The 13,365-nt window shown below is 34.1% G+C and overlaps 2 protein-coding genes across 6 annotated transcripts; both read right to left on the reverse strand.

Moving 5' to 3' along the window:
• Window positions 1–4: 4 nt before the first annotated feature.
• LOC6580014 (leukocyte surface antigen CD53) lies at window positions 5–3,288 on the reverse strand. Of its 5 annotated transcripts, none has more exons than XM_032729880.2 (6): window positions 3,202–3,288; window positions 2,586–2,785; window positions 1,093–1,281; window positions 818–1,003; window positions 468–668; window positions 5–407 (listed from the first exon to the last, which is right to left on the reverse strand). In XM_032729880.2, exons 2-6 carry the CDS (start codon window positions 2,649–2,651, stop codon window positions 189–191), a joined length of 861 nt encoding a protein of 286 aa, XP_032585771.1. In that variant the 5' UTR covers window positions 2,652–2,785; window positions 3,202–3,288; the 3' UTR covers window positions 5–188. The 5 variants fall into 5 exon arrangements, with proteins under 5 accessions (XP_032585771.1, XP_043866575.1, XP_032585770.1 ...); XM_044010640.1 differs by having other exon boundaries at window positions 3,265–3,283; XM_032729879.1 differs by having other exon boundaries at window positions 3,171–3,258.
• Window positions 3,289–5,436: 2,148 nt separating this feature from the next.
• On the reverse strand, window positions 5,437–11,986 carry LOC6580015 (transcription factor Ken). Its single transcript, XM_002005852.4, has 3 exons — window positions 11,840–11,986; window positions 7,623–7,792; window positions 5,437–7,563 (listed from the first exon to the last, which is right to left on the reverse strand). Exons 1-3 carry the CDS (start codon window positions 11,846–11,848, stop codon window positions 5,934–5,936), a joined length of 1,809 nt encoding a protein of 602 aa, XP_002005888.2. The 5' UTR covers window positions 11,849–11,986; the 3' UTR covers window positions 5,437–5,933.
• Between the last annotated feature and the right edge of the window lie 1,379 nt (window positions 11,987–13,365).

A 13,365-nucleotide genomic window follows, 5' to 3' on the forward strand; every position in this document is an offset into this window, starting at 1 on the left:
TAAATGTTGTTTCTTTTTGGTTTTTTGTTTTAGTTTTTGGTTTTTTGTCGAACGGTAAAATTTTTAAAATTACCATAACGTAACATTGAGGGTCACAGTTATATTCATTCCATCTCAGGTTACAACATTTTTATAACTTTTTGAGTTTTCATAAATTTTGTTTGTAGTCATTAAAAGCTAATCGTCTGTCATTTGTGCATGGCCGGAGGCAGAGCTGTTTTTAAAACCCGCTGCCCGGGAGCCGAGGGCGACAAGTTGATCGGGGATGGTAGATCGTGCCGCTTGTCCTGTATGGTCAATGGTAAGAACTGTTGTTGCTTCTTTTTTCGATTCATATTCATGGGATGGGTGTTGTCGTTCTTGCCAAACAATATAGTCAGATGCACGGCGCAAAAGATGCCCAAGCTCTGTGGATGTCATACAAAACTCTTTAATATTTAATCTGAATTAGCAGATCCAGTTCTTACCTGAAGTATGGCTATAATTGCAGCGCCAAATGCGGTTATCAGCAGACGACTCTTGATTTGCTCCGAGACAACGGCCAGGCAGCCGCGCTTGTAGTGGGTATCACATGCCGATTCGTAAGCGTGTTCAGGACGGGAGCAGCAGGACCATGGGAGGGACAGACGTCGATAGTCGAGCGGGCCATCGACACCGCAGCATTGCAGCTGAAAGAGAGTGAGGCAAAAGGAAACTTTTCTATTGAAACTATATATAGAGAGAGAAATAATCTAAGACTCTTTCCAGGTACTATAATTTATATACATTATTTTATTATTTTTAAAATTTAAAAATATAGATTTAACTCTAAGCTCACCTGAGATTGCATGCGATTCCACAAGTGTAGGTTGTCAACTTTAGTCCGTGAAAACTTGTCTAAAAACTCTACAAACGAATCATCTATGAATATCTCTACAGAAGTCGGAAGATTCTCACGCATTGCCAAGGACCAACCGCAGATTATGAATTGAACACATATACAAGCCACTAAAAGAGCTGCAAACTACAAGAATCCATTAGCAACACATTTACATATATACATCAGATATTTATGCATATAGTTAGATAGATAGAGAGATCAGTTCGACTTACCATGCCTAGCAGACAACGCTTCCTCTGATTGGTTGCCTGGCAGCCCATCCAGCAGAGGATGAATGTAACTGGTCCGAGGCATAGAAGGATTGCGGCTGGTGCCCACAATTTGTTCTGTACAATGCCGTAGTAGACCGAGTGTCCCCATAATAGAGATGTTCCCAAAAATATTTGAGCTGCTCCGGTTAGCTGCATATGAAAAGAAAAAAAAAAAACAAGAGAGTTATTATATGGAATTAAGTTTATAATTATTTTTAATATTGCAACACTAATACATATATCTAAAAATTTCAATATATAATACAAGCCACGCCTTCGTTTGTCTGTTACATAAATTTTCCGAAAATATTTTTATGAACATATTTTTAATGTCTGATATTTATATTAGTGTTTTATTATAATAAATTATTATTATTATTTTACATATTTTAATCTTTATATTATATTATACTTATTTATTGCTAGTCTAAAAATAAAAGCTGCTAATCTTTTCTAAAAATTTCAAGGACTCCCATGACAGTCATTAAGCGCGAGCATCCTTTATAAATTCCATTTCGCATTTGCATTTCAAATTATCGAGAAAATGTCAAAAGGGGATTACTGCAATGACCTCGTCAACAAAAAGCCCAATTTTAATAATAAATGTGTCAAAAATTCAATACATACACATAATTTTAACAAAATTTATACATATAAAGTTCTACTGTTATTTCTTATATGAAACTTTCATATCATTTACTTTGACAGCTTTTATACATATGTAAGCCCAAAAGGTAGATACATACAGAGGCATATTGTATATATACATATGTATGTATATATACTACATACATATATATATGTTGCAGCAAATGTAAATTAGCTCAAGGTCATCTGCAATTGCACAGAATTGTTGCTAGTAAATAGAAACGCACGCACGCATGCACATACACACATACATACACATTTGCGTATGTACACGAGCATTGCTGCTGGTAAATAGAAGCCAACTCCTACACAACAACTACAATGTACATACATACATATGAACAGATTCGAGTATGCATGTATATGTATGAGAATATAGAGAAATGCGTCAAAGAAACATTTGAATTCAATGTATGTACATACATATGCAAATAAAATATATATGCATATATATTATGTATATACATAATAATATACATATACTGCTAAAATGAAGTACATGTTTATTTATCAAATTGCAATACATTAATTTTAAATATAAACTGCATACAAAATATGCTCACAGTGAATGTTTACAAGTGTGGAGCAAAAAACTCATTGCATCACAAATGTATACAGGCATACACACACATACATATGTATGCATACATGCTGGAGCTGTAACTGGAGCCGATGTAACAAATGTTGCTTATGCATATGCATGTATGTGTGTGTGTGGCCTAAATGTATATTTGCATATATGTATGTATGTGTATCAATAATTCTATACATTACAAAAAAAAAAAAGCTTTTCTTTGCGTACTTACCGCCAAGAGGAACACATAACTGTAAACTAAATACTTAAAACATTTGATCTTTTTTGGCAGTGCCATATTCCTCCCTCTTGCTGCTCTGCTCTGCTCTACTCGTTTACTCTGCTACTTCTTCTTCTTCTGTTTTTCGGATACGTTTTAATAGTCTTTCCCTTTGATCCTTTCGCTTAAGCAATCACAAGTCGCAGAGACATCTATATACATGTATATAAAGCGAAATTTATGTCAATCATATGCATACATATACATATGTATATATACATGTGCGTAGCAACTCCATGTATATATACATGGAATTTGTTGCTAATGCAGCAGCCTTTGCCTATTGCATATGAATTCACATAGATTTATGTATGTATATATACATATATATTTCAATGGGAAATGTATGTTTTAATGCAAAAGTTAATTTGATTGAATAATTGTTTTTCATTTTTTTTTTCTCTCTTTTTTATTGCGTTTTGTTGCTTCACTCAAGTCTTGCAATTTTCAACGCTTTTATTTTGTTTTCATAGTTAACTCAATGCAATTCACATGGCACATCAGCATTTTAGCTTAGCTATTTTTTCTTAGCCGAACTTCACGGTTGTAAATTTTAACTAAATATAACTGTTTAAGTTGACTGGGAGCAAGCGAATTCCGTCCACAGCTAACAAAAAACCACGCAGTTTACCGTCTGACGCTTTGTTCCTTGTTTTGTTATACTTTTCCAGTTTAACAGTCAAAACATTATCTATAACCTTTTGCGCCTCTGTCGCTGGCAATCGACTCGATGACAGGCGCGGTGCAGCGCAGCTCTGATTGGCGCGCCAATCACCGCTCTTTGAAAATCCAATTGGACTCATATCTAACATGATGTCTCTTTGATTATAAATGAAGAAAATTTAGAGTAATTGTATTGAATTGTTACTAATAAATGTTTTTACTCAGAGAATCGCTAGAAATTTCATTATAATTCAAGCTAATTTTTATTAATATATAATTTATATTCAATTTATTTTAATTATATTTTACAATTTAAAGAATATTTTATATTTCTATCAACTTTTTATTCTTCAAAGCAATAATAAAATTCAATTTCTGATACGAACTATTAAAATGTTTTTACTTTCGATTTTATACATATAAGAATAATGTTAATACCATAAAAATGTTTATGTTTATGTTTATGTTTATGTTTATGTTTATGTTAATGTTAATTAACATAACCTTATTTCACATTCTAACTTTTTTATATAAAACAAATCAAGATGCAACCATGTTAACTAGCCACATGAATTGAATATATTTTACTAAATTTTAATTTATTTAAAAAAAACAATGCCATTACATTATATTTAAATAAAAAGGTAAGAGTCGAATTAAGATTAGAACTAAGAGTAGAAATGTGAGTGTGAATAAAAATTGATTGCCTGACTAAAATATGCTCTTAATCTTTTGAAAAGCTTCGATAGTCTATATAAATACATACATTATTAGAGAAATTTAACTAGATTTACTCCCAATGAGAGTTACATATATCAATGAATTATTATTATAAATTTTCTTAAAGCAATTCCATAAAATTTACTCCCAATGAGAGTTATCTTATTTATTTAGTTAATGATCTCAAACATTTAATTATAATCACAACTATTGTTATAAATTTTCTTAACACAACTAACTAAATTTATAAATACAACATTTACATTTTTACTTAATATACTTAACATTATTTTATACTAATTAAATACTTACCAAAAAGCAGAAGAAGAAGAGGAAGAAGCACTGCACGTAACGACCGACCACCACAACGTCAGAAATGCGACTGAAGAATTGATGCAGCAGGCTTCTCTTTATATAGGGCAGCGACCGATCGGTCCCTCCCGAGCAGAGTCGAATTCAGCTCGTGAGCTGAGCAGGTGAGAGATGCTAAGTTGCTCATGTGTGTATGCAATTCTTATATGACTAACAGACTCCAATGACACTAATAAGAAATGAAGTGCCAATATGCTGTCATAACACATACACACATACATACTTACGTCCAATTAATATATATTCTAATAAGCAATGACATGATTAGCTAATTATTATCCATTTTAATCATTTCATTAGACTTATAAAAGTGATCTAATGGCCTATTAGACATCAGACGGAATAATTCTTATTGGATTATGTGATTTGCATTTAGTCAAATCAGCTTATGTTCCAATTGGTATTTTCCATAAATAATCTAGTCAACTCAACAATTCTAATTGGGATATACTTACGCATGTAATTAAACTGACAATCGTTTAAGCTCATTTCAATTGGATTATGCATTTCGACTAATATTCCAAGTCAAGTCATCCCAGTCATAGCATCACTTGAAATATAACATTTCATTTTTATGTTTATTCCAAATGAAGTTATAATTGCCATTCCCATTAACAACTCCACTTAGCATTCAGTTTGAAAGCTCATTTAGTTATATTCTAATTAGCAATAACCAAACCAACATCCAATCAGAATACACAAATGTGATTTCAATTATTTTTAGCTGTTAACATTTTGCAGTTATATTAAAAATTCTAAAACAAAATATTACACATTGTACAAAGAAAGTGAAAGAGAAGTTAAAAAAGAAATGCTTTTGTTTTTTTATTACAATCTTGTAAATTTGTTCTGTACAACTTACACATGCTTATTAACGAATTCCAAAAAGTTTCAAAACTACATATGTAATGTATGCAGAAGAGAGTGTATAAAAATATGATGTAGTTGTTTTTTTGTTTGCTTTTTTTTTTTTTTTGCTGTTTTTTTTTTTTTTTTTTTGTTTATCAAAGGTAAAAGGTAAAATTTAAAAGTGTAAAATTGTAAAATGTGAATCAAGTAGAAAATACAATACAAATTACAATACCTTTTGAATATATATATATAGTGTATATAAAAAATATGCTTAAAACCTACGAATGTTCCACTTAAATGGACCAGCCGGCTTAAAGAGGGACCCCGCTTAGATACCAGATACAAAACTCATTACATATCATATCTGATCAGATCTATACAATAGTAGGCCAATATATGGGTGGCTGCTCGCACCGCTCGTCTAGACGTGGGTCGTGCCGTGGATTGCCGCAATGAAATGATTGAGTAGAGTGTAAATTGAATGTGTAAATAATAAAATTATGCTTTAAATGTACATTTAACATATTATTTTATACAATAGCAATGCAATGCAATGCAATGCGATTGCTCTGCTTTGCTCTTGTTGTACTGTTTACCGTAAGTTTCTATATATATATAAAAATTCAGGTCTCTTTGCAATTACGTGCTCGATGGGTCGATGGGCTCATCATCGAACAGATCTTTCCTACAGATTTATTCCCGAAGATTCTTGGTGAGCAGAAGGTTGTTGTGATGCCCCGACAGATGGCGCACCAGCTCCTGCACCGACTCGAAGCACATCGAGCAGAAACAGCAGCTATATCGATTCTCCGTATCCGTTCCGTTGGTCGTGGTGATGACGTTTCGATGCACGGAGCACAGGTGCTTCAGCAGGTGGGCCTTCTGCTTGAACATGGCCACACAGAGGCGGCAGGCGAACGGCTTCTCGCCGGTGTGGACGCGGAGATGTGTCTTCAGGTTCCAGGACATGCCGAACTGCTTGCCACAGTATTCGCAGCGATATTCGCGTACCGACGACGTCGTGTGCGTGTTGTTGGCGGCGATGCTCGACACGGACGCGCTGCTGTTGCGACTCTCCGGATCCAGGCTTAAGTTGATGTGCGATAAGCTGGACAATCGCGACTGCAGATTGGGCATTGCGGAGAGCGCTGCATTCTGATTGGACTGCCATTGGTAGACGAACTGCTGACCCAGATGCATCTGCAGCTCGGGACTTTGAACTCGATTTCGTTGGGATTCGAACAGTTTCCGTTCGGGCGTCATTGCGTCTGGATTAAGTGTGCCATCCTCAAGTTGCGACAATATATTCTTCTCGGATGCCGCCAGACCCGCTATCGGCGATGTTGTTGACTTAACCAGACGCAGTTCCTCCAATAGATTGTGCTGATACGTGGTGAAAGGCTGATTGTCGCTCTGCGTATTATGGAAGCCCGGCCGACGCTTCCGATGCGGCGTCACCACATAATTCTCGGGCGAACTATTGATGTCGGCGCCATCGGACAGCGGCTTCATCACATCCTTGTGAGTGTCGAAGAATAGTCCTTTTCGCTTCGTGCTCTCGTGTGCGCTGATCGAATCAATGTTGCTTTGCTTTAGCAGATAATTCTTGGTATCAATGCGTGGCGAGTTGTTGTCCCCTTTCGTCCGCAGATCGAGCGACAAGTTGACAGGAGTTATCGATGAGTTACTAATATTGTTATTGTTGTTGTTATGAGTGGTGGCGGTGGTGGTGTTGGAAGCGTTATTGTTGGTGCTGCTGCTGCTGCTACTATTGTTGGCAAGTCCGCCCGCTGGAATGTCGGAAAGGTTTACAATTTCATCAGTGTCTTTATCGCTCTTATTGTCCTTGTTGGTGCACTCATCGTCCTCATCCTCCTCCTTGCTATGCGAACACTCATTGCCGGCCTCACAGTTCTCGGGTGGGAATGCGTTAAAATCGCCGGTATTTCTAGTCTCGTCCACGCTCTCAACTTCATATTTAAACGATTGATCTGTGTGCGGGGACGGATACTGCTGTGGGTGCGGCTGCTGCTGCTGTTGTTGTTGTTGCTGCTGTTGCTGCTGCGGCTGCTGTTTCCGTGGCCTCTCTCGTATGCTTCCGGCGCACTTATTGCTAAGATAGGCAGAGTCTGTTGTCTTCCAGCTGTCCGACTTGATTTGCAGCAGCAGCAGCAAGTCGTGCAGATAGTTCACATCTCGCGACGTTATGCACGTCTGTCCCGAGTACAGAAAGTCCAACAGAAACTTGAAATATGTCGCGTTGACATCAGGAAAATAAACTGTTGTTGTGCAATCGCTCAGGTGAGTATCCTCCAGTAAATTTCTGCAAATTGAAATTAAAATTGAAATGTAGGCGCTCTTCGATTATCTAACGATACTCACCTTATGAGCGGACTGGCAGCAGCTAACACTAATTTGTGTGCGTGTAACTTCACCTTGTTCTCGCAGACGATCGTCAGGTCGGCTGGATGCTCCCCCCTAAAAGCCGCGCCAATTTCTTTGAGGATGCACTCACCATGCTTGCTGTATTGCAACATCAACATTCTTTGAAACTGTAAAAGTGAGAAGAAAACAAAATTGTTTATTTGAATATACATATAAATATTCGTATTAAATAATATTTGTACTATATATTGCCTTTGTAAGAATATAAGAAATAGTGTTATCACTAACATAGCCCATATCCCTTAACAGTCCACAGATTTCCACATATTCATAATAATAAACTTTAGATTATATATATTAACTTAGTCTTATTATAGCTTTTGAAAATCCCTATTCTTGCTTACTAATAAATAAAAAATAAAAATTATTTATGCCTAATCTGTATGTAGCTAACGAGAATTTCAAATTTCATGTTTTTAGCTCTCATAGTCTACGAGTAAAGCTGAAGATCCAATAAAACTTCGAAAAGACACCTACATACATATATACATATCGTTGCTCGTTAGCCTAGTCAAAAGCATACATAAATAAGTATATATACTAAATATTTAACCTAAATTTATAATATACCAAACTTTCAAGCGATCTTCCATGCATACACAAAAACCCACTCACACCCACACACAAATACTCAGCAAAAAGAAAGCATTTTTTAAGCCACGACTAAAATACATACTACACATATATATTATATAATAATTAATATGAAATAAATACTTTCATCCATTTATAAAATATCAAATGTCTGCATATACATATAATGAATATTGTATTTTCTTGGCTATGATTCATACCCGGATCCTAGTTACTTTTACTAAAGACTTTTCTACTAAAGGAATACAAAGGCCAAGCTTTTCATATACAGATGCATAAAAAGCTTTCGAAAGCTTAACAATTAAGATTGGAAATTGTTTCGCTGTAAAGCGTTTTTTTTTTTCTTCTCCTTTTCTTTTTTCGTAGAAGGGCATCGAATTTTTTTAAAACAAACTAAATTGTTAAAACCAAATGAGCAAACTCACTTTGTCATCTATACCAAGTGTATGTGTGTGAGTGTGTCTGCGTGTGTCTGTATGTATATTTAAATGTACAAATAAAAGGCCATGTGTCATTGTTGTATTGTGCAAGAGCACGGCTTGTCTTGTCTGTCTCTGTCTCTGCATTTTAGAGCTTACATACATACGTATGTAGGCGCACACACACATGGCTGTTAAACTGTGCGTATATGTGTCTGAGCGTACAGGGCCACACATTGAAGCTAAAGTTCACAGATCTCTGAAAACTTTAGAAAGAGATAGTCTTGCTTTTGCCGCGAATGGAGAAGAAACGTTCACTTTCAATAAAACTTGACTGACTGGCTTTGCCCAAGCAGCAAGAGAATGGTGCGCTTTGCCGTATTATGTATTTTTTTATTTTTATTTTTTTTCCTCTTTTTATTTCTTGGAGCTGTGCCTGTGCTGGCATAGTAAGCTGTCTAATTTTTTATTTAATTATTGGCTTTAGAAAATGAGTTAAAAATAACTTCTAACCTTTTCAAATTCTATAGTTTTTTCTAAAAAAAAAATACGAATGTATACATTATATAGATATATAAGTACATATACTATATTAAGTTAACATAAAACTTGGTAAAAGGTAGCCAGTCGCAGTTACTATAAAATGAAAGTTCAAAATGCCTTTCTTTCTTTTTAACCACAAACTGTAAAAATAAAACTAAATGGAATGCGGAAAACAACTTGAAACTGCTCAGCATTTACTATTTATAACTATGTATTTAATATTTTAATTTAACAAAACTCTATTGTTAATTCTTCGTTTCCAAAAACATAAATTCAAGGATAATTCTATTATAAATAAAAACTAAAGGTTAAAAAAAAAAATTAAAATAATTATTAGAGAAAAAATACATATATTAAATTATTACCAAATTTTTATTTCACATACTAATTCTTTTTGATTTGTGTTTATTTAATTTCCATTCCTTTATTTATTATTTTCATTTATTTTGAATATATAAAGTTTATTAAATTGCTCTGCTTTAATTATTTCCATTTTTTAATTGGTATTAAATCTTTTGATTTGACTTTTTACTATTATTTTTATGTGATGTTCATACCAAATAAAAACATAGTTTTACCATACTTGTTTTCCTGTTGATATTTTTACTTAAGTATCAACATTAAAATTTTCATATATACATACATACATACATATGTATATGTACGTACGTACATTCAATGTACACTCTACTTTAATAAAGAAAAAATAAAGCTAAAGGCGAAAACTGAACACAACAAAAACAACTACAATAACAGCAGCAAAAACGCGCTTACAATCGACCAACAACAACAAAAATCACCTTTCACAAAAAGCTTTTCTCTCGATGGTTCAGTTCTCTCTATGCATGTATGTGTGCATGTGAATGTATGCATAAATGAGAGTATGACTGACTGTGTATATTCACTCATGTCTATTTGTGTTTGTGTTAGATAAAGGCATGTAAAAAGCTTTCGAATTACTCTAAATGAGTCTGAATAGATACATGTGTTGTGTATGTGTCTCTCTATGTGGCTGTGAGTATACGAAAGCTAAACAAATACTTATGAAAATATGCAGGCCTGTGTGTACAAAACACGATCACTCAGTTACGCTTGGCTTTTCGAATTTGTCGTCGTAGTTTCAATATTATAGAGTTTTGCAATCCGCTGTTCCTATTTACATACATACATACATAAAAATATAGGGATAAATGAAAGTACATAGTCTGTTAATATATGTATATACATTTATAAATATGAGAAGAAAGGGTTTTTATTAAATTCGACATTTATATACATACATATGTATGTACATAAAATAATCTATGTAGCAATATGCATGCAAGTACATCATATTTATGAAGTGAGCGGATTTAACACGATCAAACTTGTTTTTTGCTGAAGTTTGTCACGGGCGAACCAATACTAACGTAATGCAAAGTTTCTGCTCATTTTCCCCTTTCACGAAAGCTCTTTTTGGTAAACCAGCCGAAATATCCGACTCGCGCACAAACACACACACACTAGCGCTCGTCGCGTCGTCGTCGTCGTTGAGCATGTTGTAAATGCCACATTCGTAAAAATGACCCAAATTTGAATTACATAATTATAGCAATGAACAAACTCTTCTTTCCTCATCAATCTCAGTAGAAAATATTTAATTGCTTCTACATAACTTTCTATATTATTACATACTATTTATGTATAAAATTAGTATTAATGTAATAAACTATTTATGTATTTATTTGTTTGTATGTATTATACTCTTACATACATTCATACATATATGTATACTTATTTGTACATACAAACGATGTTGACGAAGTTTATTAACATTTCTGCGCAACAATAAATGAAAGAGAAAGAGCGACGAGCGTAAGCGACGTGCACACAACAACACAACACAGAAGTTGCTTACTCGAACACACATACTAATGAAACTATGCTTATATATAAATGCATGTATATATAGCTACACGTACACATACATACTTGTGCCAGTATGAAGACATTTATATGTATGTATGTCTGTCTATCTGTATATATGTGTATATTCATATAAGCACGCTATGAAGGTCACTAAGCCTTTCTTGTCTCTTTTGCTTGGGTGCGCGTTGCGTTGCGATCTTTTATTGCTGTATTTGTTTGTGCTGTCGCTGTTAATCGTGACGATCGGACGGTATACAGAAAACTGGGCTCTGCTGCACATTTACATACAAACATACATACATGCATAAATATATATGTATATAAATATGTTGAGTATGCATATGTATTTATGTATATACAAGTGTATGTGTGCGCCGTTTTGTATTGAAACTTTGTCTGCTTTTCTTTATAACAGTTTTGAATTTTGGCCTTGTAAGTGTTTTTATGTATTCACACATACAGACATAAATAGATACGTGTGAATTCATATACTACCATTTATATTTTAATTAATTTAAGTCATACTCTATTGCTCAATATCATGAATGTGAATGAATGTATGTAGATCATAAACAAATACACATATGTTTTCACTTGCAGCTTTCAAAATTTTGTACTTTTTGTTATAAATAAATGATTTATATGTATATGTATGTATATCCGTATATGGGCACTCTTTATTTAACTCACCTCTTTCATTAAGTCTGTAGCAATTACTCCCTTTCACAAATAGCTGGAAAATCTTCTGTAGACTTTCTGAATATGCACATATACACTGGCATACATATGTAAATACAGTAGTATTTCTGCATGTACGTATGTATGTATATTTATGTATTCATACACACTATTGCACATACATACATACAAGTGCGCCACTGAGCAGAGCTTTCCACTTTCACAATCTAGTTAAAGATTGTGTATGCACATACATACGCACATATATATATGTATATGTATATTCCTGAATGTGGAAGTGTTGATGTGAATAACGCGTTCTATTCCTTTTGCATCGAAAGACAGAGTACACTCACGCACACGCACACAAATACAATATTGTGTATTTATTAATTATATATATATATATGTATATTTAATTATTACTTTCAGTTTCAGCATCTGCACACGTTCATATACATAGGGCAACTGTTTCTGTTGTTGTTTATCATATTTGTACGAGATTTTCAAACTCAATATTATAGTAGTTGTAGTTGTAGATTTAATTTCTCTTTTCAGTGTTGGATCTTGTTTTTAAGCAACGCACGTACAGTTCACAGTTTCATTAGCTTTTGCTAATGCCACAAACAACAACACATGCACATACCGATGCCAGTCCACATGCATGTATGTTCCGCACACATACAAAAAGTCCACAACAACAATAAAAATAACAGCAACAACAACAGTAACTTTTAACTAGGTTGAAGTTTTGTTATATGTAATACATTATTGCGAAATAAAAAACTTGATTGGTAAAACTTTTTTCCGACTTTGCGAGCGGAGAGATCGGGCTTTTGCCTCTCTTAATCTCTCTCGTACTCTCTCTCACGCTCTCTCGTATAAAAGAAACAATGCTTTTCTCTTACAGCACGCGCGCAAACGACAACACGTCCGACCTACCAAAGCACTATTTGTGCACTAAAACTACAACCAGCGGCAGCCAACGACAATCGACAGCAGCGTAGCGCAGCGCAGCGCAGCTAGCGAGATCACACAGACTTCGTGTGGAAATGGCTTGGTCTTCGTCTTGTTCGGACTTGTTCTCGCAGCACTTCGCTTTATAATGTGTGTTATGCCTTTTGCCAAGTAGTAGTTGGATTATTATAACACTGTAACAATTTACATACATATGTATGTATGTAAGCATATACATATTGATGTTTGAATGACTTACATATACATACATGTGTAACATTTACACACATATTTATGATGTGTACCTTAAAGTATACTCTTATTTCAAGGAAATTTTTAGAAAGTTTACTCAGGTAAATAATTCATAACATTTGATTCGTGTGTATGTATGTACGTATCTATAAGCTCAGATTTGCATATACTACATACATACATACATATGTATGCATCCATGTAAGTATTTGAATCAGCATTAGCTTTCAATTTAGCATTTCTAACTGTAGAACTGTCCAGCTGTCTTTTAAGATGAATAAACTAGATAATGGCATTACTAACATTTTTATATTCATATGTACATAATA

Source organism: Drosophila mojavensis, unplaced genomic scaffold, assembly GCF_018153725.1.
Source record: "Drosophila mojavensis isolate 15081-1352.22 unplaced genomic scaffold, ASM1815372v1 contig_80, whole genome shotgun sequence".
NCBI lineage: Eukaryota > Metazoa > Arthropoda > Insecta > Diptera > Drosophilidae > Drosophila > Drosophila mojavensis.